General features: G+C 46.2%; 1 protein-coding gene across 2 annotated transcripts in view; it reads left to right on the top strand.

Annotated features, from left to right (window-relative positions):
- LOC147658893 (prostatic acid phosphatase-like) overlaps positions 1-21,851 on the top strand; it is a 300,334-nt gene that overhangs the window by 226,816 nt on the left and 51,667 nt on the right. For both annotated transcript variants that reach the window (XM_086952051.1, XM_086952050.1), the window contains exon 9: positions 2,789-2,895. In XM_086952051.1, the coding sequence (XP_086808177.1) occupies positions 2,789-2,895 (107 nt within the window). The remainder of the gene's footprint in view (positions 1-2,788; positions 2,896-21,851) is intronic.

The raw sequence follows: 21,851 nt of genomic DNA, 5'->3' as shown, positions 1-21,851 counted from the left end.
CAATGCGTCGGTTCTTGCAGTTGCAGGCTCTGCGTCGTCTCTGCAGCGGCGCGGTGGTGATGTGTGGAGATTCTTCCCGCACGTCGCTGCTGCGTCAGAAAAACAGCTGCAAGAAGGGCAATATGTTCAGTTTCTTCCAGCTCCCAACAGCAGTGACAACCTCCACAGGTAGCAAACTGGAACAGGCACCTCCTGGCAGGTCAGAACTCTTCAGCAGTAGAGTTCAGGATAGCTGGGGGTGAAGTATTTGTGTTTCTTATACTTGAGAACATGAGGCCAGCGCCCACACAGGCCATTGGAGATTCTTCTTCAAGCAAGTTCATAGCAATGTTCCAGTCTTTGTACTATCCTTGGCAGAAACAGCAAATGCAGGCCAACCCCACACAGCAAAGGGGCAGTAGTCCTCCTCACAGGCCTCCAGCTCTGCTCCTTGGCAAAGGTTCCTCTTGAGTCCAGAAGTGATCTAAAGTTCTGGGGTTTAAGGTCAACTACTTATATCCCATTTTGACTTTGTTCTTCTTTGTGCAAGGGTCTCTGAGCCCAGTCCAAACCAGTTCTGTCCTCACTGGTGCAGTATGACCACAGAGGGTGGAGACAGCATTGTGCAAGGGAGACAGACCCTATTCAGGTGCAAAGAAAACTCCTCCCACTACTCTAAATGCAGCCAAGCTCCGTTCAGCCCAGCTCTGAGTCATCCAGGAAGGGCCAGGAACACTTCAACACACCTCCAGTGGCTGTCTACAGTGAATGCACATCCCCAGTCCCTTTCATTCTAAAACCAGACAGTCAATCCGCGAACAGGCAGAGACATGCAGAAGGGTTAATCGAGAAAATGCCCACTTTCTAAAGTGGTATTTTTAAACACATAATTTAAAAACCATCTTTACTAAAAAGATGTGTTATTAAATTCTGAGTTCAGAAAAGCCTAAACTTTATTTCTCTATCTTGTACCAATGGGAAGTTATACTTGTAAGATGTTACAAAGTATCTCCCATGTTATCCAATGTGGCAGATAGCCTTTCCATAGTAAAAAACGAAATACACTGTATTTCAATATCAGGACATGTCACAGACTCCAGTACATATCCTACCTTTCACATACACTGCACCCTGCCCATGGGGGTACCTTGGGCCTACCACATGGGTGTCTTACATCTAGGAAAAGGGAAGGTTAGGGCCTGGGAAGTGGGTGTACTTGGCAAGTCGACATGGCAGTTTAAAACTGCACGCAGTCACTGCAGCGACAGGTCAGAGATAACTTTTCAGGGCTACTCATGTGGGTGGCACAATCAGTGCTGCAGGCCCACTCGTAGCACTTGATTTACAGGTCCTGGCTCACTCAGTGCACTTTACTAGGGACTTACCGATAAATCAGATATGGCAATCAGGGAGAACCAATTGCAATAAAATTTACACAGGGAGCACTTGTACTTTGGGAAAAGACACACAATTGATGGACGGAATGCAGAACAAATCAAAACATTCAGCCCCAGTCAAGAGATCAGGGTTAAATCCATCATTCTATTGCTCACCAAGTTACCCCAGTTTAAACCTGGCCATATGCAACTCAGTCTTGACCCTGTGCCTCATGGGAGCAGTCCAGCCCGAACTGCCAAAACAGGTCCGCCCTGGACCGGAAACAAGCATCCTAGAACCGGTTTCAGGGTTTCACCCCTCATCAGCCAGGATTGCTTGAATCCAGTAGCACTTGTACTTTTACACTGATCAGCAGTGGCAAAGTGCACAAAGCATCTAAGCCAGCATAAACAAAATCCAGCTCAGCATCACAAATACCGGAGGTAGAGGCAAAAAGTCAGGGATAACCACTCCAAAGATCCCAAGTCTAACAATGGGCTATAAAGCCTAAATAGGAGTGACTTCTTAACATTTGAAAAAAAGGTCTTGACCTGCAATAGGGTTTATTTTGACACGTCAAATTGCAGTTTGTAAACTGCTTCAGTCAGGCTACTTTGATAAGCAATGTTTGCACTGCCACAGGAGCGGATGGCATAGTAGATGCTGCAGTCCACTAATGGCCGTGAGTATCCCATATACCATCTACAAGGGAATTCTAGGTACAGTAAATATAATAGTGAGAAGTATACCAATTCAGCCATGTTAAAGGGACGAGCTTTGCTACTATTGGTTAGCAGGGACAAAGTGCACAGAGTTCCTCAGCCAGCAAATACAGATAGCGTTTAAATCAGGGGGTACACCAGTCAATTGATGGTGATTTCTTACAACTAGCAAGAGTCAGTAGATTTGGCAATCAACACCTTTGCCCTATCACAACGGATTTACAATTCTGGACTCAGATCTCTTTGACCATCTTTTCTTAGAACTTGTTTTGAGGCACCTGTGAAGTGCCCTAGATTTTGTTTGAGCTTCTCAGTGTATCTGCAGGATACATTTACTTCTCTCAGCTACTTGTACAGTTTCACAGTATGATATTTGTATTCCATATTTATCTAGGACATATTCCTCTCTATAATGTGTTGTCATCATGTGGTTTGGTATAGCATTCATTAAACCTATATTTGATATTCTATTTTCTGTATTACTATTAAAGGTTTAGAATATAACTTGAAAATGAACAACTAAGACACAAAGAAGGTTGAGTGTAGCAGTTAGGCTCAACCTGTCTTGGCATGAATAGATAATCTACTTTAAGCTCCAGAACAGTGAACCATGAGCAGGAAAGAGGATATGAGTACAGAGAGTGGCTCTGTGTACAATAAGCATCCTCAGAGTCTAAACATTGAATTTGTATCCCTTTCTACTTCTGCAGCATGACACTGCTCTAATAGCTCTCCAGATGGCGCTCAATGTTTATAATAACCAGCTTCCTCCATATGCTGCTTGCCAAATATTTGAGCTGTATCAGGAAGACAACGGGTATGTATTCTCAAAGAGTTCTTTTCTACTTAGTGCACACTGCATACTAAATCACATCTAAAAGCTTGCATTTAACTTTATGATGTACATTTGTTGAATGTGGAGGGGGCAGAAGTAAGAACAAATTTGCGATGTTATGTGCAATCTCACCAGTGATATTAACGAAGATGTGATTTGTGGCTCCTAACTGTAATGGCATTTGGCAGACCACAAGTAGTACATTGTGGAAGAGCTATGGGTGATTTCTAGCCCGACCTGCAGAAATTGTGTTCTTTTTAGGCCTTGGTTGCTAGTCATGACACCTATCATTAGAACTTCTCTTAAGAGTGTTTAAAAGTTTTTCTTTTTTAGAACATTGGTTAGTAACTAAACTTAGGATAGGAGACAAGTCAAGCATCACTTAATATATGTTTGAGGCATGTAGAGCTGTAGATACACATGCTGTGCATACTCCTGCCCTCTAGTGTTGGTTATGGATGTTTGCAAGTTGTTTTTCTTAGAAGAAGTCTTTCCAGTCACAAGGTAAGGTGACTCCTCCTTTCGGTGATAATGCGCATGGGCATCCACTCCATTATTAGATAGTTTTTTTCGCCATCGGGTTCGTATGTGTATTGCTGCGCTCCGGTTCTAAACCGTTCTACGGGTTCCCCTCGGTGCCAAATCCACTCTACCCTCCACGGTATTGTTTCGTACGTGTTTCCTACTTCTCTGCATATTGCTTTGGTCAACAAATCCTTCATTTTCTATCAAAAATGTTGTGGGCGGCCTTCGGGCCTGACCACGTCTGTCCGGCTTCTGTCGATGGAATGGACTCTGTGCCACATTAAGTACCCTTCCACCAACTCACACAAAGTGTGTAACTTGTGCTTGTCTCCGGAACACAAAGAAGACGACTGAGATGCTTGTAAATCGTTTAAGTTCAAAAATACTTTTTGGGGTTGACGGGCTCAACGTCATGAAATGCAGCGTTAGAATATTCAACACACTCCGGATATCTTCTGTGAAGATTTCAAGCATGAAGACGTCGAAGTGTCAGCAGCAGAAGAAGAAGAAGAGGCCATCTCGGTTCCAGAGTAGGATTCAGAACTCGAGATAGACATAGAGTCTGAAGACGTGCCTCCGGGACAGGATGCCGTTAGTACCAATGAACTCTTGCCCCTTAAGCCCATACCCAAAACTCCTAAGGCTTCAGCACCACCTCTGCCTTCTGGCCAAGGTCGGCACCGAGACGATGTTTCTGATGCCCCGCCTTCCGGCTCAGCGCCAAAACAGTTAGTCAAGCCTGTCAGTTCGGGACCGAATCGACTAAAATCCTCTTCTGATCCAAAACCTTCCAGTTCAAATTCCGGAGCCGAAATCCTCCACGCTGAAAGGAAAGCATGTTTCAGAGCCAAAATCTTCCACTCCTAAAAGCAAGTCCCAGCATCGAAACCTTCGAGCCAAAATCAAAAGACAGTCAGAAGTTTTGAACCTTCTGACTCTAAGTTGGACATTGTTCATCCCAAACTGGATCCCAAACAAAAGAAAATTCATATCCATCCCGATACAGGACATATTCATGCTTAATTTCCAGTTAAACGCAAGCTTCCTTCTGAGGACTCTCAATATAAGATAATTTAAAGAAGATGAAAGATGAGGCTACCAGCCCTGTTTATCCTGCTCCACCATCTCTGTTTATCCTGCTCCACCATCCCTGTTTATCCTGCTCCACCATCCCCTCCATTTCCACCCTCTTCTCCACATTTAGATCCTTTACACATTTCACCTCTGGGGTCTCCACTTTTTGACACAGCATATAGAGTGGCTGAGACAAATGGGCAAACACATGTATATGCAAATGGTGTACCAGATAGTCAATGCCTGCAGTGAGATCCAAGGAGACAGCCAGTAAGGGTACCAGATAAGAAAGACTGCCGGTCCATAGGGCAATATAACCTTTATGGCACAGTAAGCAAAGCTTGGCCAGACCGTAGCAAACTAGCTTGGAAAAAAGCAGTGAACATTTTACCTGGGTATATTAGAGAGAGGCCATGGGAGAGGGGTGGGATTGGGTCCTCTGGCCCATAGAAGATTCAGGGAAAGGGGTGCCCCCTTCCTTATACGTAATTTCTTGGCCCTAGGGGATGGGTTCTTGGGGCCTTTAGAGGCTCGGGGAGGGAGGCCGCCCGGCCCCCTCCCCATAACAAATATGCCAGGGAATGGGGTTCTTGGGGCAAAAACAGACCCGCGAGAGGGGCTGCATATCCTCTTTCTCCTCCAAACACCCTTGACCCCAGGTGATTGGGTACCTGAGGGTAAAAACAGCCCGGGGGGTTGCTGGTCCTGCTCCCTCGGAAATGAACGCCAGGCCCCAGGGGATGGGGTCACTACTGGGGCCTAAATCTGCTCGGGAAGTGTGGTAGCGTGCCCTCCTCCCCCTAAATAAAACATCAGAGCCCAGAGGGTGGGCTTCCCGGGACCGAAATTGGCCTGGGGAAGGGTGGCATGACCACCCCCACCCTCAATCCCAAAAAATAAACCCCCCCTTTCCCCCTTGGGCCCTTGCCCACCCTGCATTTGCTTTTTTTTAAAATTTCGAGACAGTCATGGATCTTTTGCAAATTTGCGTCAATTTTCTATTTTAATGTTTTTAGCTCCAGGTGGGGTCCCTCTGGGATCCCACGATCAGGCCTAGGGGGGAAGGGTTTCCTTACCCTGCCCCCTTGTGTCTTTTTTTTGTTTGTTTTTTAGGGCTGAGTCCCGGGTCCTATGATGGCTGCCGCCACTTCCTGGTTGAGGTGGTGACAGCCAACCAGATCAGATTTCAGCTTGATATCTGTCGGGATGTGCTGAGGCCTCGCGTCCCTAGATATACAAAGTTTTTTTAGCATTCAGTGCTCAAAACTACTGAATGGATTTACATAAAAACAAGTTTGGTGAAATCCATTCAGTAGTTTTGAGCAATTAATGCTAAAAAAACTTTGTATATCTAGGAACGCGAAGCCTCCGCAGATCCCAACAGATCTCAAACTGAGATCTGAACTGGTTGGCAGCCACTGGTGTGTGTAGTTCAAGTTCAAGTTCAGGAATTTGTATAGCGCACTACTCACCCAGAGGGTCTCAAGGCGCTTGAGGGAGGGAGGGTGCATTACTTATCGAATAGCCAGGTTTTTAGCTGCTCTCTGAAGGAGAGGTGGTTCTGTGTAAGGCGGAGGTGAGTGGGGAGAGAATTCCAGGTTTTGGCCGCTAAGTAGGAGAAGGATCTTCCTCCCATGGTGGATCTATGGATGCGCGGAATTGCGGCGAGGGCTTGATTGGATGATCGTAGTTGGCGGGTGGGTGTGTAGAAGGACAGTTGTGTGTTGAGGCATTCGGGTCCTAAGTCGTAGAGGGCCTTGTGTGCGTGGGTGAGGAGACGGAACGTTATTCTCTTGTTGACGGGGAGCCAGTGGAGGTCTTTCAGGTGACCAGAAATGTGAGCTTGATGGGGGATGTCCATTATGATTCTGGCTGAGGCGTTTTGGATGCGTTGGAGTTTTTTCTGTAGTTTGGCTGTGGTTCCGGCATAAAGGGTATTTCCATAATCCAGTCGGCTAGTGACCAGTGCGTGGGTCTTTCTTGTTTCGGTGTGGATCCAACTGAAGATGTCTTTGAGCATGCGTAGGATGTTGAAGCATGAAGATGAGACGTCGTTGACTTGTCTGGTCATCAAGAGGGAGGAGTCTAGGATGAAGCCCAGGTTACGTGCGTGATCTGTAGGTATGGGTGCTGTACCCAGGGCCAATGGCCACCATGAGTCGTCCCAGGCAGAGGGGGATGGTCCTAAGATGAGGACTTCCGTTTTGTCCTAGTTTAGTTTTAAACGGCTGTTCTTCATCCATTCGGCTACTTCTTTCATTCCTTTGTGTAGATTGTTTTTGGCGGTGATTGGGTCTTTGGAGAGGGAGAGGATCAGCTGGGTGTCGTCTGCATAGGAGATGATGTTGAGGTTGTGTTGTCGCGCGATGGATGCGAGGGGACTCATGTAAACGTTGAAGAGGGTGGGACTGAGTGATGATCCTTGTGGTACACCGCAGATGACTTCGGTGGCCTCTGATTTGAATGGAGGGAGGCGGACTCTCTGGGTTCTTCCAGCGAGGAACGAGATGATCCAGTCCAGAGCTTTTCCTTGTATTCCGACGTTGCTGAGGCGTTGTATGAGGGTGCTATGACAGACTGTGTCGAAGGCGGCGGAGAGGTCAAGTAGGATGAGGGCAACTGTTTCTCCGTTGTCCAGTAGCGTTCGGATGTCGTCTGTAGCTGCGATGAGGGCGGTTTCGGTGCTGTGTTTGGCTCGGAAGCCGGACTGTGAGGGGTCGAGGGAATTGTTGCATTCAAGGAAGGCAGCGAGCTGACTATTGACGGCTTTCTCAATGACTTTGGCAGGGAATGGGAGGAGTGAGATGGGGTGGTAGTTCTTAAGTTCAGAGGGGTCTGCTGTGGGTTTCTTCAGAAGGGCGCTGAGTTCGGCATGTTTCCAGCTTTCCGGGAAGGTAGCGGAGTTGAAGGAACAGTTGATGACATCTTGGAGATGGGGTGCGATGATGGAGTCTGCTTTGTTGAAGATGTGGTGGGGACATGGGTCGGTTGGTGAACCTGAGTGGATGGAGTTCATCAGGCGGATGGTGTCTTCAGTAGTGATTGGGTTCCAGGCGCAAAGGTTGTGAGAGTGCTGTTTTGGTTCGGAAGTGGGTGGAGTGGACTGTTCTTCGGACTGGTTTTCAAAGCTGTTATGTATGGCGGCGATTTTGTTGTGGAAGAAAGAGGATAAAGAGTCGCAGAGGTCTTGGGAAGGAGTGATGTCGTTGGTGCCGGCGGTGGGGTTGGTGAATTCTTTGACGATGTTGAATAGTTCCTTGCTGTTGTGGGCGTTGTTGTCGAGTCGATCCTTGAATGCTGATTTCTTGGTGGATCGGATCAATTGGTGGTGTTTGCGGGTGGCGTCCTTGAAAGTGTTCAGGTTGTCAGTGGTTGGGTTTTTTCTCCAGGTTTTCTCGAGGGTACGACATAACTTCTTGGATTTCTTAAGGTCATCGTTGAACCAGGGGGCCTTTTTGCTACCTTGTTTGATCTGGTGGTTTTTCAAGGGTGCTAATTCGTCAGCGCTGTGGGTGATCCATTGTGTGAGTTTGGTGGCAGCTTGGTTTGGGTCCGATGATATGGCAGGAGGGTTTTGGTTAAGCGATGTGAAGAGTTGGTTGGTGGTGATTTTGTTCCAGTTTCTTCGAGGAATAGGTTGTGGGGGGTTGTGGGTCGTGGTCTTTTTGTAGCTGAAGTGAACGCAGCTGTGGTCCGTCCAATGGAGAGCTGTGGTGTGATCGAAGGAGATGTGTTTGCTGGAGGTGAAGATAGGGTCGAGCGAGTGTCCGGCAAAGTGGTTTGAGTCCGAGATTGGCCAGGTTGTCCAGAAGGGTGGTGGTGTTGCTGTCGTTTTTCTTTTCCAGGTGGAAGTTGAGGTCTCCCAGTAGAATGTAGTTCTCGGAGGTGAGGGCATGTGGGCTGATGAAGTCAGTGATGTCTTCGTTGAATTGTGTGCGGGTTCCTGGTGGTCTGTAGATGAGAGTGCCTCTAAGTGTCGTCCTGGGGTCGGTGTGGATCTGGAAGTGAAGATGTTCGGCGGTCGTGAGGTTATCGTCGGAGCTGGTCGTGATTCGGATGGTGTTGTTATGGACGATGGCGATGCCTCCTTCTGTTTGGTTGGTGCGGTCTTTTGGGATAATCCTGTAGGCGTCCGGGATGGCTATGGCGATGTCGGGCGCTGATGAGGCGTTCATCCAGGTTTCTTTAAGGAAGGCGACGTCCGGCGATGCAGTGTCGAGTAGGTCCCAGATTTCAGTGGCGTGTCTGTGGACCGAGCGGGTGTTCAGCAGGATGCATTTCAGGTGGTTAGAGTCAGAGCTGTGTTTAGAGGAAGTGGATTTGGTGTGGGTCCTGATGCAGGCGAACTTGCAGGAGTGGCAGGCGAATGGTCCATGGGTGTGTCCTGGGGCAGCTTCGCAGCATTGTGGTGTGCGTCCGGGGTTAAGGGCAAAGAAGGTAGCGGCGTCGTATGTTATGCGGTTGGAGTGGGTTTTGCGAGGACCAGGGGGTCTTGCGCTGGGCGCGGTCCAGGCGCGAACGGGCGTAGACGGGCTTACCTTTGGCGCACTTCGCCGCGCATGGGGCGCGACCGCTGCGCGTGAACGCTGTGCGCAGAAGCATCTGTCATAAGTGGTTAGTGGAGGGGGGAAGGGCGAGGGAGGATCAGCTGGGAGGCGGGAGTGGGGCAGAGAGGACGGGCTCCGAGGCACAACAACAACAAAATGGCAGCAGAAGTGAAACTGGAAACAGGATGGGGCACACAGAGTAATTGATGAGCTTAAACAATCTGAGAAGTAAGCGCTACAAATATCGATGCACAAAAGGAGCAATGCTAATTAGAGTCAAAGCTACACAGCGAGCGTTACAACTGGGTCAGCGCAAATGATTCAAAACAGAGCTTAAGTCTGGAAAGCGCTATAATTAATTAAAAACACTCGATAATGCTTCTAGCAGTACAGCGCTATGACAAGCAGCAGCTAGCAGTCACGAGAAGCACAGAGCAAAGCAGCAAAGCAACGCGTGCAGCCAACGATACCACTGGAGAGCAGGGAGCGTGGGGAGCGACCGCTTCTGAGAGCGTCAGGACGGTCACTTAAAAAACCATAGGTTTCAGGCCTTATATAGTTAGGAATTAGCATTTAAAAAACCATTGAAATTGCTCCTCTATAGTTAGTTGTACTAACTATATTTTGTGCACCCGCAATCCACTGCGGATGATGTCACATATTACATCATTCATGACATGGTCAGTGACATCACTGATGACATCGTTGATGGCATCTCAGATGACATCACTGATGACATCCCTGATGACATCTCATTTGACATCACTGATGACATCATCCAGTGACTGTGTGTTTCTGTAAAGTTTAAATATGTTTTACATATTGAAGAATAAGTGGATGTATAAGTGTCTGGATGAAGGATGTAGTAGGTGCGTGACTGACTGTATAAGTGAGTGATTAAATGTGTCTTACTAAATGCATGGGTTAGTGACTAAACTGTCTGAATGTGTGCATCAGTATGTCTGTTGTTGTGTAAGAGGGTTGGGGGGTCTCTACCCTGCCCCCTTTTCGTGTTTTCCACTCTTGTTTTGGGCTCTCTTGTGCCTCAGTTCTCCTGAAAAACAAGATGGTGGCCAATACTTCCTGGTTTGGACAGTTTGGAATGTTGACAGTCGACTGCCAGCCAATCAGAAACTCGCTCGCGCACGTAAGTGTACGCGCACGTACGCGTACGGTACGCGTATGGTGCGCGTACGGTGAGCGCATATAGATATATAATTTGCTCAAATTCAATTTTCTCAACAACTACTGTAGGGATTTTCACCAAATATAGAAAAGGCACTACTGCATACCTGTCCCTACCATTTTGCCAAGTTTGGTGTAATTCCGTTCAGCCGTTCGGGCTGTAGCCGTGCCTGAAGGGCCCATTGAAAATGCCATTTGAAAAATTTCAAATTCAATTTTCTCAAGAACTACTGGAGGGATTTTCACCAAACGTAGCGAAGGCACATCTTCATACCAGGCCCTACCATTTTGCCAAGTTTGGTGTAATTCCATTCAGCCGTTCGGGCTGTAGCAGTGTCTAAAGGTCCCTATGGAAATTAACATGGGGAAAACACGTTTTGGGACCTCCCTTTCGGCCCCTGCTTGACGAATCCCCCCGAAACTTTCAGGGAAGGAGCGGAGCTGGCCAAAATTCTGGAAAATTACACACAGATACTCAAGTGGCGCCAAAGTTATTCCCAATAGAATGTTGAGCGCATATAGATATATAATTTGCTCAAATTCAATTTCTCAACAACTACTGGAGGGATTTTCACCAAATATAGAAAAGGCACTAATGCATACCTGTCCCTACCATTTTGCCAAGTTTGGTGTAATTCCGTTCAGCCGTTCGGGCTGTAGCCGTGTCTAAAGGTCCCATAGAAAATGCCATTTGAAAAATTTCAAATTCAATTTTCTCAAGAACTACTGGAGGGATTTTCACCAAACATACAAAAGGCACTGCTGCATACCAGTCCCTACCATTTTGCCAAATCTGGTGTAAGTCCGTTCAGCCGTTCGAGCTGTAGCCTTGTCAGAATGTCCCTATGGAAATTAACATGGGGAAAACATGTGTTCGAGGCATATGGGCTGCAGATGGTACATTATGAATAGATCGCCATCTGGTGTTGGGCTCGGATGATTGCACTTTGTTTTTCTCTTGGAGAGTCTTTTGTATCTTGGTGACTCCTCCCTTAGTTGGTAGTGCGCATGGGCATCGGCTCCATCCTTAGATTGTTTTTTTCCGCCATCGGGTTCGGATGAAGATCGAGACGCTCCAGATCAACTTCAGGGAAAAGTGATTTTTCGGCGCGTATTCCCGTTCCAATTCGACGGTATTGTTATCGAACGCGTTCCTTTCCATTCCGACGCGTTACAAATTTAAAATAGAAGAGAAAAACTTGGATCTACGTCGAAGAACAGAAGACCTTTCTCGACGCAGTCAAGCCCGGAGTCCATGGAAAGGACTCCATTCAAAAAATGTCCATCGTGTGGTGCTAAGTTCCCACACAAGGACCTACACGAGGTGTGCAACCTCTGTTTATCGCCTGAACACGAATCCAGGGACTGCGAAGCCTGCGCAGCATTCTCCTCCAAGCTAACGATCAGAAATCGTCGAGCTCGAAGACACGAGGCTTCCAGAATGCAGGCGGAGGCAATCCCGGAGCTGTTCGGAGACGAACAAATCGAGGAAGAAGAGGACCAGTCGGGGTCGGAAGGGGACCAGTCGGAGGTTGAAGAACTCTTCGAGCAACAAACCGTGAGTGACGACGTCCCCTTACCGAAAAACCGACCCCGTGCGGTAACGACCCCGCCCTCGGGCCCGGTCAAACCGCTGAAAAAAGTTTCCGACGCCCCGCCCTCGGGCCCGGCAACGAAACCGAAACTGAAACCGAAACACTCGGAATCCCACCACGTCGGATCCGAGAAAAGGGCGACATCGACTTCGACACCGAGGCTACATACAAAGGAGAGCTCGGTATCGAAACACTCCATGTCGAAAAAGAAATATGATTTATCGCCCAAAAGACACTCGATACCCAAAAAGTCGGAATCGAGCAGACATTCGGTTTCGAAAACAGCAAGATCTGAAGATCACAAACAAAGACAGCTCTCGGAACCAGGACCTTCGGTACCGATTCAAGAGCAACAAACAGATCCCAAACAAAAGATCTTGTTTATTGACCCGCAAACAGGGAAAGTGGTCACGAAGAAGAGAAAGAGTGAACAGTCAGAAGATAAACCTCTTCCTTCAAAAAAGAGAACAATGGGGCCGAACATAACTCCTCCTGCTTCTCCTCGTCCTAGAGACACACCCTCTTCTCCTATTCCTCGCAATAGGCCACATATTCCTACACCCTCCACACCAAGACCAGCTACACCTCAGTCAGAGGTAGACAGCGATACAGGGGAGGGAGAACCTCAAGGGGATGACGAATCTATCCCAGATGAGGAAGATCCATGGGAGAATTACGATGTAGGGTCAGATGAGGACAACGACCCAGAGCTATATCCCTCAAAGCCTTCACCACCTGATGATAACACAGGTTTTGTGCAGCTCATTAATAGGGCAGCAAAATATCACAAACTAGATATGCACACAGAACCTCAGATAGAGGATTTCTTGTTAGAGACTCTACCTAGTGCACAGAGATCATCAGGTACTCTTCCTATGCTAAAGGGTCTTCTCACTCACACAGAGGAAATATTCGAAAACCCAGTGAGAGCCAGGGTGTTAAACCCAAGAATCGATAAAAAATACAAAGCGGCTCCAAAGGACCCAATATTTATTAGAGGGCATGTACCTCTAGATTCGCTGGTGGTCTCAAACGCTCGTAAAAGAGCAAACTCATTATCTACAGGAGAGGCTCCTCCACCAGATAAAGAGTCGAAGCTAATAGATGCATCAGGCAAAAGAGTAGCATCACAGGCAGCGAATAGTTGGCGTATAGCCAATACACAGGCACTACTCGCACGTTATGACAGGGCACATTACGATGAGTTAGAGAAACTTCTCACACATCTCCCTAAGGAACATCAGAAGAAGGCAGAACAATTAATACAGGAAGGAAAAGTAATAACAAATACTTCCATTAAGTGTGCATTAGACGCAGCAGACACTGCAGCAAGGTCTATTAACACTAGCGTCATGCTAAGAAGGCACGCATGGCTTAGAATCTCAGGATTCAAACAAGAAGTACAAACAGCCCTACTGAACAAACCATTTGATCAAAAGACATTGTTTGGTTCAAGTACAGACGAGACATTAGAAAAGATGAAGAAAGATACGGAAACGGCTAAGTCAATGGGAGCATTGCAACAGCCAACACACAGAGGTTCCTTTCGTAGATCCACCTATAGAGGGGGCTCAAAAAACACAGGAACAAATCAGCAATCCACATCTTTCACACCAACATCACCCAGAGGTAATTCAAGAGGTAATTACAGAGGTAACAACAATAAGGGTAGAGGCCGCGGAAATAATAACAACCGCAACGCCTCAACACCAAAACAGTGACTTCATACAACTCCCCCCAGACCACACAACACCGGTCGGGGGACGTCTATCACAGTTCCTACCTGTCTGGGAAAACATCACGTCAGACAAGTGGGTGAGACAAATTATCCAACATGGTTATTGCCTAGAACTCACAGCCACCCCACCAAACATCCCTCCCAAGCAGCGTCCAATGAGTCAGGATCATTTAACATTGTTAAGGGAAGAAGTGTTAGCACTTCTACAAAAGCATGCAATAGAGAAGGTCCCAAAGGATCAACAAGGAACAGGGGTATACTCTCTATACTTCCTAATCCCCAAGAAGGACGGGTCCCTACGACCAATATTAGACCTCAGACCTCTCAATGCTTACATAAATTCGGAACATTTCCACATGGTCACGCTCCAACAAGTACTCCCTTTACTGAAGAAAGGGGACTTTCTTTCTACACTGGATCTAAAAGACGCTTACTTTCATATCCCAATTCACAAAGCCCACAGACAATATCTAAGGTTTGTGTTAGAAGGACAACACTACCAGTTCAAAGTCCTTCCGTTCGGTGTCACAACAGCACCGAGAGTTTTCACAAAATGCCTAGCGGTGGTGGCAGCACACCTAAGAAGACAACAGATACATGTCTTCCCATACTTGGACGATTGGCTAATAAAGGCCAAATCAAAGGAAGAATGTCTTCACAACACACAGAAGACAATTCAATTGCTGCACCACCTAGGGTTTACGGTGAACTACAAGAAATCACACCTGCAACCAAACCAGATCCAGCAATACCTGGGGGCTACAGTAGACACAGAAAAGGCAATAGCATACCCCAACCCAATCAGAGTACAGACAATGGTCGGGTTAATACAAAGATTTCAACCACAACACTCACTACCAGCACGAGTGTTTATGCAACTATTAGGCATGATGTCCTCTTGCATACTGCTAATACCACATGCCAGACTACAAATGCGCCCACTACAAGAGTGTCTAGCGACACAGTGGAATCAGGCTCAAGGTCAGATTACAGATCTGGTGTTGGTAAACGACCGGACGTATCGCTCTCTGAAGTGGTGGAACACAGAAAACATTTCCAAGGGACGGTCGTTCCTAGAGCCAATTCCACAAGTAATAATAACAGCGGACGCATCGCTCTCCGGATGGGGAGCGCATATGGACAAATACACAGTACAGGGGAAGTGGAGTGCGCAGCAAAAGAAACTGCACATCAACTACCTAGAACTCTTGGCAATATTTCTAGCACTAAAAGCTTTCCAAATGCAAGTAACAAACAAGGCAGTCCTGATCAGAACAGACAACATGACTGCAATGTATTATATTCAAAAACAGGGGGGGACACACTCTCTCCAACTGTCCAAACTAGCACAGGACATATGGAGATGGGCCATTCCTCAAAAGATCTACCTGTTAGCGGAACACCTACCAGGAATTCAAAATCAAATAGCAGACATCCTAAGCAGACAGTCAGAACAAGTTCACGAGTGGGAGCTGCACGACCAAATACTACAGCCATTCTTCCAAAAATGGGGGCAACCAGAGATAGATCTGTTTGCAAATCACCAGAACGCAAAATGCAAGCAATTCGCATCCAGGTACCCACACCAAAGGTCCCAGGGCAATGCACTGTGGATAAATTGGTCCAACAAATTTGCTTACGCGTTCCCTCCTCTACCACTAATTCCATTACTGGTGAGAAAACTGCAGCAACACTCAATGACAATGATACTAGTGGCACCCACGTGGGCAAGACAGCCGTGGTTCACCACGCTGCTACAACTCTCACAAGTACCACATCAAAAGCTAAGGTTATTACCCATGCATCTTACACAGAACCATGGAGAAATAATGCACCCAGATCCCAAACAACTGAACCTAGCGATCTGGCTCCTGAGGTCATAGAGTTTGGGTATTTAGATTTACCACCAGAATGCATGGAAATCATTAAACAGGCAAGACGTCCTACCACCAGAGCATGCTACGCAGCAAAATGGAAGAGGTTTGCTATACACTGTAACAGTAAGCACATCAACCCTCTGGACGCATCCACTAAACAAATCATTTGCTATTTATTACACTTACAGCAATGTAACCTAGCATATACCTCTATCAGGGTTCATCTAGCAGCCATAGCGGCGTACCTACAAAACAGGCAACACCTGTCACTGTTTAAAGTACCAGCAATTAAAGCTTTCATGGAAGGACTCAAGAGAGTCATTCCACCAAGAAGACCACCTTCCCCAGTCTGGAATCTCAACATAGTGCTTACCAGACTAATGGGGCCACCCTTTGAACCTATGCATAGGTGTGAAATACAATTCCTCACATGGAAGGTAGCCTTCCTCATAGCTATCACGTCACTTAGAAGAGTAAGTGAACTGCAGGCTTTTACGATTCAAGAACCATTTATGCAGCTACACCAAAATAAAGTGGTTCTTAGAACAAACCCAAAATTCTTACCGAAGGTTATTTCAGCATTCCACATCAATCAGTCAGTGGAATTACCGGTTTTCTTTCCAAAACCACAAACAGTAGCGGAAAGAGCCCTACATACACTGGATGTTAGAAGGGCCATATTGTACTATATAGAAAGAACACAAACTTTCAGAAAGACAAAACAGCTATTTGTTGCGTTTTCTCCCACACATAAAGGCAATCCCATCTCCAAAGCGGGCATTGCTAGATGGATTGTAAAATGCATTCAAATATGCTACTTAAAGGCAAAGAGAACATTAACTGTTCCTCCTAGAGCTCACTCTACACGTAAACTAGGAGCATCTATGGCATTTCTGGGAAACATTCCACTAGATGACATATGCAAAGCAGCTACCTGGGTTACACCGCACACCTTCACAAAGCACTATTGTGTAGATGTGCAATCAACACAACAAGCTAGAGTGGGACAAGCAGTATTAAAAACATTGTTTCAGACAGTTGCAACAGACACGGGCGACCACCGCTAGGGAGAGAACTGCTGTATAGTCTATTCATAATGTACCATCTGCAGCCCATATGCCTCGAACGGAATATGCTACTTACCAGTATGCATCTGTTCTTGGCATAGAGGGCTGCAGAGTGGTACATGCCCTCCCAGCCTCCCCGGAAACCTGTGTCTGTTCCAACATTATCTTATTTAGATACACTTACATGGGCACTCTTATCTGTATTCTACTATACTACTCCATCTAACCCTACCATGGCAAAACAATCTAAGGATGGAGCCGATGCCCATGCGCACTACCAACTAAGGGAGGAGTCACCAAGATACAAAAGACTCTCCAAGAGAAAAACAAAGTGCAATCATCCGAGCCCAACACCAGATGGCGATCTATTCATAATGTACCACTCTGCAGCCCTCTATGCCAAGAACAGATGCATACTGGTAAGTAGCATATTCCTTTTTGGACCCCCCTTTTTTCTCAGCCCCCGCTTGACGAATCCCCCCGAAACTTTCAGGGAAGTAGCGGAGCGCAGCGAGGCAAATCTAAGGAAAATTACAGGCAGATCCCTCAATCGGCACCAAAGTTATTCCCAATAGAATGTTCGGAATTTCCTACGGTAACTAGGTCCTAACTATATATACCTACTGGCTATCGCCAGTAGGTAATATATATATATAAGATCTATATAGCAAAACTTGCAAAAATAAACACAAGTATGACTTTGTGACGTTTGAATACGAGGCTCTGATGGCCAAATTTCGAAAGGATAACAAGGTGATTGTCCGCCCCAGTGACAAGGGGGGCAATGTGGTGCTCCAAACCAAAATCAACTATGACAAGGAGGCATTTCACCAGTTAAACCAACGTGACCATTATGAACGACTAAAGGGTGATGAAACAAAAAAGATGCAGAGTGAATACCATCTACTACTTCACAAATGGAAATCGATTAAACTGTTGGTGGAATCTGAATACAAGTATTTAAAAACAGATTTTCCAGTGACCCCAGCAATATACTTTATCCCCAAGGTCCACAAGGACCGGAACAATCCCCCTGACAGGCCTATAATCACGGCGAGAGGTGGCTTGTTGGAAAAAACGTCTATCTATATTGATTATTTCCTGCAGGGCCATGTCAAATCACTGTATTCCTACATCCAGGACACAGGGGGCTTTTTGGTCAAACTTGAGAACATCCAATGGCAGGAGGGTGATTGGATGTTAGCCCTTGACGTTACCTCCCTATATACTAGTATCCGCCACGCAGATGGCATTGCAGCAGTGCAATACTACTTGGGGAGGAGGGAGGTCAAATTCAGACAACACACTGCTATGATAATTCAAAGGTTAACCTTTTGTTAACAGCACAATGTGTTTATGTTCAACAGTCTCCTATTCAGGCAACTTCAAGGTGTGGCAATGGGGGCCAGTTTCTCCCCGAGCTTCGCGTGTCTTCACATGGGGGCTTGGGAGGAACTGGTCCTCAGGACCCACTTCCAGCATGAAATGACGAATCAGGTAATCACATGGCACCGGTTCATTGATGAACTGTTTATTATTTGGAGGGGGAGCAAGGAGGAGGCGATCGACTTTGTTGATCGTCTCAATGACAATGAGTTAAATATTCATTTTACAGCGACTATGAGTCAACACCAGGTCCCCTTCCTTGACACAGAAGTGTATGTACATAATAACAGGTTGGAAACTAGGCTCTTTCGTAAGAGTACAGCTGGCAACACCACTTTGCATGCTGAGAGTGCCCACCCCTCTCATCTTATCATGAGTATCCCTTATGGGGAAATGTTACGCCTACGGAGACTGTGCAGCAATGAGCGTGAATTAGTGGAGGCTCAAGCTGTTAGCTGTGAAAGGTTTCTGGAAAGAGGTTATACACGGAAGGTGATTGATGCAGCCATACATAAATCTATGGGCTTCTCACGTGAATCCCTCTTAGCAAAGTACACCACACCTGCAGAGGCTACCTCTGACAATATGACAATTGAGTCCAAGAGTGGTGACAGCATAAACACATCCAGGGTCATCACAGGGTACTCCTCTCAACATAAGGAAATATGTAGGGTGATTAACAAGAATTGGCCCATATTACTTAAAGATCCGGTGATTGGGCATCAGTTACCCAAATGGGCCGCCATTACATATAGCAAGGCACCCAATATGAGGGACAGGCTGGTGGATACTGGCCCTGAAGTCCTTAATAAAATCTCTTGGCTGCACAACAGGGGCGGCTTTTATAAGTGCCCATCCTGTAAAGCCTGTACACATGGGATCAATCACACCAGCTACAGGGACGGCTTTGGGATCAAGGACCACCCAATCATGAAGACCCTAACATGTAAATCTGACTATGCAGTCTACGTCTTGGAATGCCCGTGCCCACTCCGGTACGTGGGCAGTACCAAATTGCCTGTGCATAAGCGCATACTACAGCATCTTCAAGCCATTACATCGCAAGACAATACTTATCCTGTTGCCCGACATTTTAAACAATTTCATCAGAGTAACAACAGTGAGCTCACATATTATGTTGTCGATGCTGTACAAGCCAGCAGACGGGGAGGCAACAGGGAAACTAAGTTGCGCAAACTTAAAACTAAATACATCTTGCAGTTTAATAGCAAACAACCAGGGGGGCTCAATGTAACAGAAGACCTTAACACTTGCCTACATTAAACTAGCTTGGTAGAATCAATTGATCCCCCCCTATCTGTTGATCTGCAACATAGGCCTTTTTAACCAGACTATTTATTACAATGATTTTTTAACTAGTGGGGGGTGGGAACCATTATCATATTTCCCGTTCAGGTGCCCATCTGTTAATCAATGTATTTATTCATGTAGGAATGGTTTTTAATCTTACGTTATGTTGCGCTAATGTTTTGGACTGATATGAATTCACTATCTTGTGTTATTCTTCCAGTCAATCCAAGAATTTGTATGATTTGGCTCGAATTTGCTAGAATTTGGTCATAACTGCTGCTACACCTATGGTGGACAATACAAATTATTGTGCGTGTTATACTATACGTTTGGTTAACCCATGAATACTATAGTCTGTATTGAAACATGGCTGCTTAGATATTTTCTGATCTGTCTGGACATGCTGTACTATATAACACTCATGATGTTCTTTTTTAGGCTTCTTTTAGTTTTTTTTTAGGTTTTTTGAAATATTTCTCTAATTTGCTTCTTATAATGTTGTTCACAATGTCTTTTTAACAAGCATATGGAAGTCCTCCTATTTCTACTTTTGTTCCCAATAAGTCTGAGTTATCCTTACAATCAAACAGACTTGCTTATGCGTAACTGGCTAGTAATGTATACATGTAGATTCGTTTAATCATTATTGACTTCACAGAAGTTGATCCCGCCAATACCAGACTGGGCTCAGTCTTGTTGTTGGTGTGTGGGGACGTCGGACAATTGATTTTTGATACTTCAATATATTTGCACTTTTTCCATTTAGACTATAGGCTAGTAAGATGGGGCCCAAGTAGATCCTTGATGCAAGGATAGGGGATTTATCCCAAAATTATTTTAATGCCGCATGTTTAGTGACATTCACCTATTGTGATATTTTTTCATGTGTATATTCTTAAACATGTGTAAATATAGGCGTTATTGTAACAGGATTAATGAAATGCTTGGTATTTCACCAGAATTGATTTTAGCATTACTGTGTTAATCTGCCCTTTTAGTAATAAGGATAATTGTACAACGTTATCTGTTTTTACTGGCAGTCCTTTCACCATGTTGACTAATGGTGGCCCAATCACAATGTAGCACTAGCACTTTAAATATGCACCTCTCACCACAACTCGCTGTCATGTGAGCAAGGCTCAAGGGAGCCGAAACGTCATGAGGCGACAAGCAAAATAAAACATTGAAGAAAACCGAATTTTGGTCCGTGCTCTATTTTCTGTTCGAGGCTGCTTTGGTATTGCAGCACATACGAGGAATCGAAGTTAAAGGATATATATATATATACTCGCCAGTAGCACTGTCTTCTGGGAGTTGAAGTTTCATTTGTGCCACCATGGTTGAATCAACATGTGCCTTGGGGGCGGGAGCCTACTTACCTTCCAATGAGGGTGGTACTGGACATTTCAAAGATGCAGGTGGGGTCATCACGTGTCAGCATCAGCAACCGAAGAAGGCTTATTGCCGAAATGCATTTTGCTATGCTGTCCACCATTAAAACGGCTCCTGCAAAGTTCCCTCGTGTGGCCTCTTCTCCTTTCCTATCTGCGAGGAGTGCGGTTTTTTATCTAATTCGCGCACATGCCAGAGGTGCGCTGGAGGCTCCGGTTCTACAAGTGGCAGAAACGTGCTGGCACCTGCTTCCAAAGCATGTTTGTTTTACCGTTTCCTGGACCATTTTCTGCCCGCTTCAAGTGTTGTGTTTGCCTCAGCCTACTGCCAGCGGCAGCTTGTTACTTAACGAGGAGTCGGATTCATTGACTGTTCGGCTCTACATTTTGGCTCAACTCTTGGCTGCACTACGCTTGAGGTTTGAACTGTTGGGGACTGGAGGGAGAGCGTGAGACTAATTATTTAGCGTGCAAACCTCACTTCAGTACTGCATCTTTACCTTGAACTTTGTCTGCCGTCCCCTGTAATACTCGCCAGTAGCACTGTCTTCTGGGAGTTGAAGTTTCATTTGTGCCACCATGGTTGAATCAACATGTGACTTGGGGGCGGGAGCCTACTTACCTTCCAATGAGGGTGGTACTGGACATTTCAAAGATGCAGGTGGGGTCATCACGTGTCAGCAACAGCAACCGAAGAAGGCTTATTGCCGAAATGCATTTTGCTATGCTGTCCACCATTAAAACGGCTCCTGCAAAGTTCCCTCGTGTGGCCTCTTCTCCTTTCCTATCTGCGAGGAGTCCGGTTTTTTATCTAATTCGCGCACATACCAGAGGTGCGCTGGAGGCTCCGGTTCTACAAGTGGCAGAAACGTGCTGGCACCTGCTTCCAAAGCATGTTTGTTTTACCGTTTCCCGGACCATTTTCTGCCCGCTTCAAGTGTTGTGTTTGCCTCAGCCTACTGCCAGCGGCAGCTTGTTACTTAACGAGGAGTCGGATTCATTGACTGTTCGGCTCTACATTTTGGCTCAACTCTTGGCTGCACTACGCTTGAGGTTTGAACTGTTGGGGACTGGAGGGAGAGCGTGAGACTAATTATTTAGCGTGCAAACCTCACTTCAGTACTGCATCTTTACCTTGAACATTGTCTGCCGTCCCCTGTAATACTCGCCAGTAGCACTGTCTTCTGGGAGTTGAAGTTTCATTTGTGCCACCATGGTTGAATCAACATGTGACTTGGGGGC

This window comes from Lissotriton vulgaris, unplaced genomic scaffold, assembly GCF_964263255.1.
Source record: "Lissotriton vulgaris unplaced genomic scaffold, aLisVul1.2 SCAFFOLD_1219, whole genome shotgun sequence".
Taxonomy (NCBI): domain Eukaryota; kingdom Metazoa; phylum Chordata; class Amphibia; order Caudata; family Salamandridae; genus Lissotriton; species Lissotriton vulgaris.
This window is presented reverse-complemented; position numbering and strand designations above follow the sequence as displayed.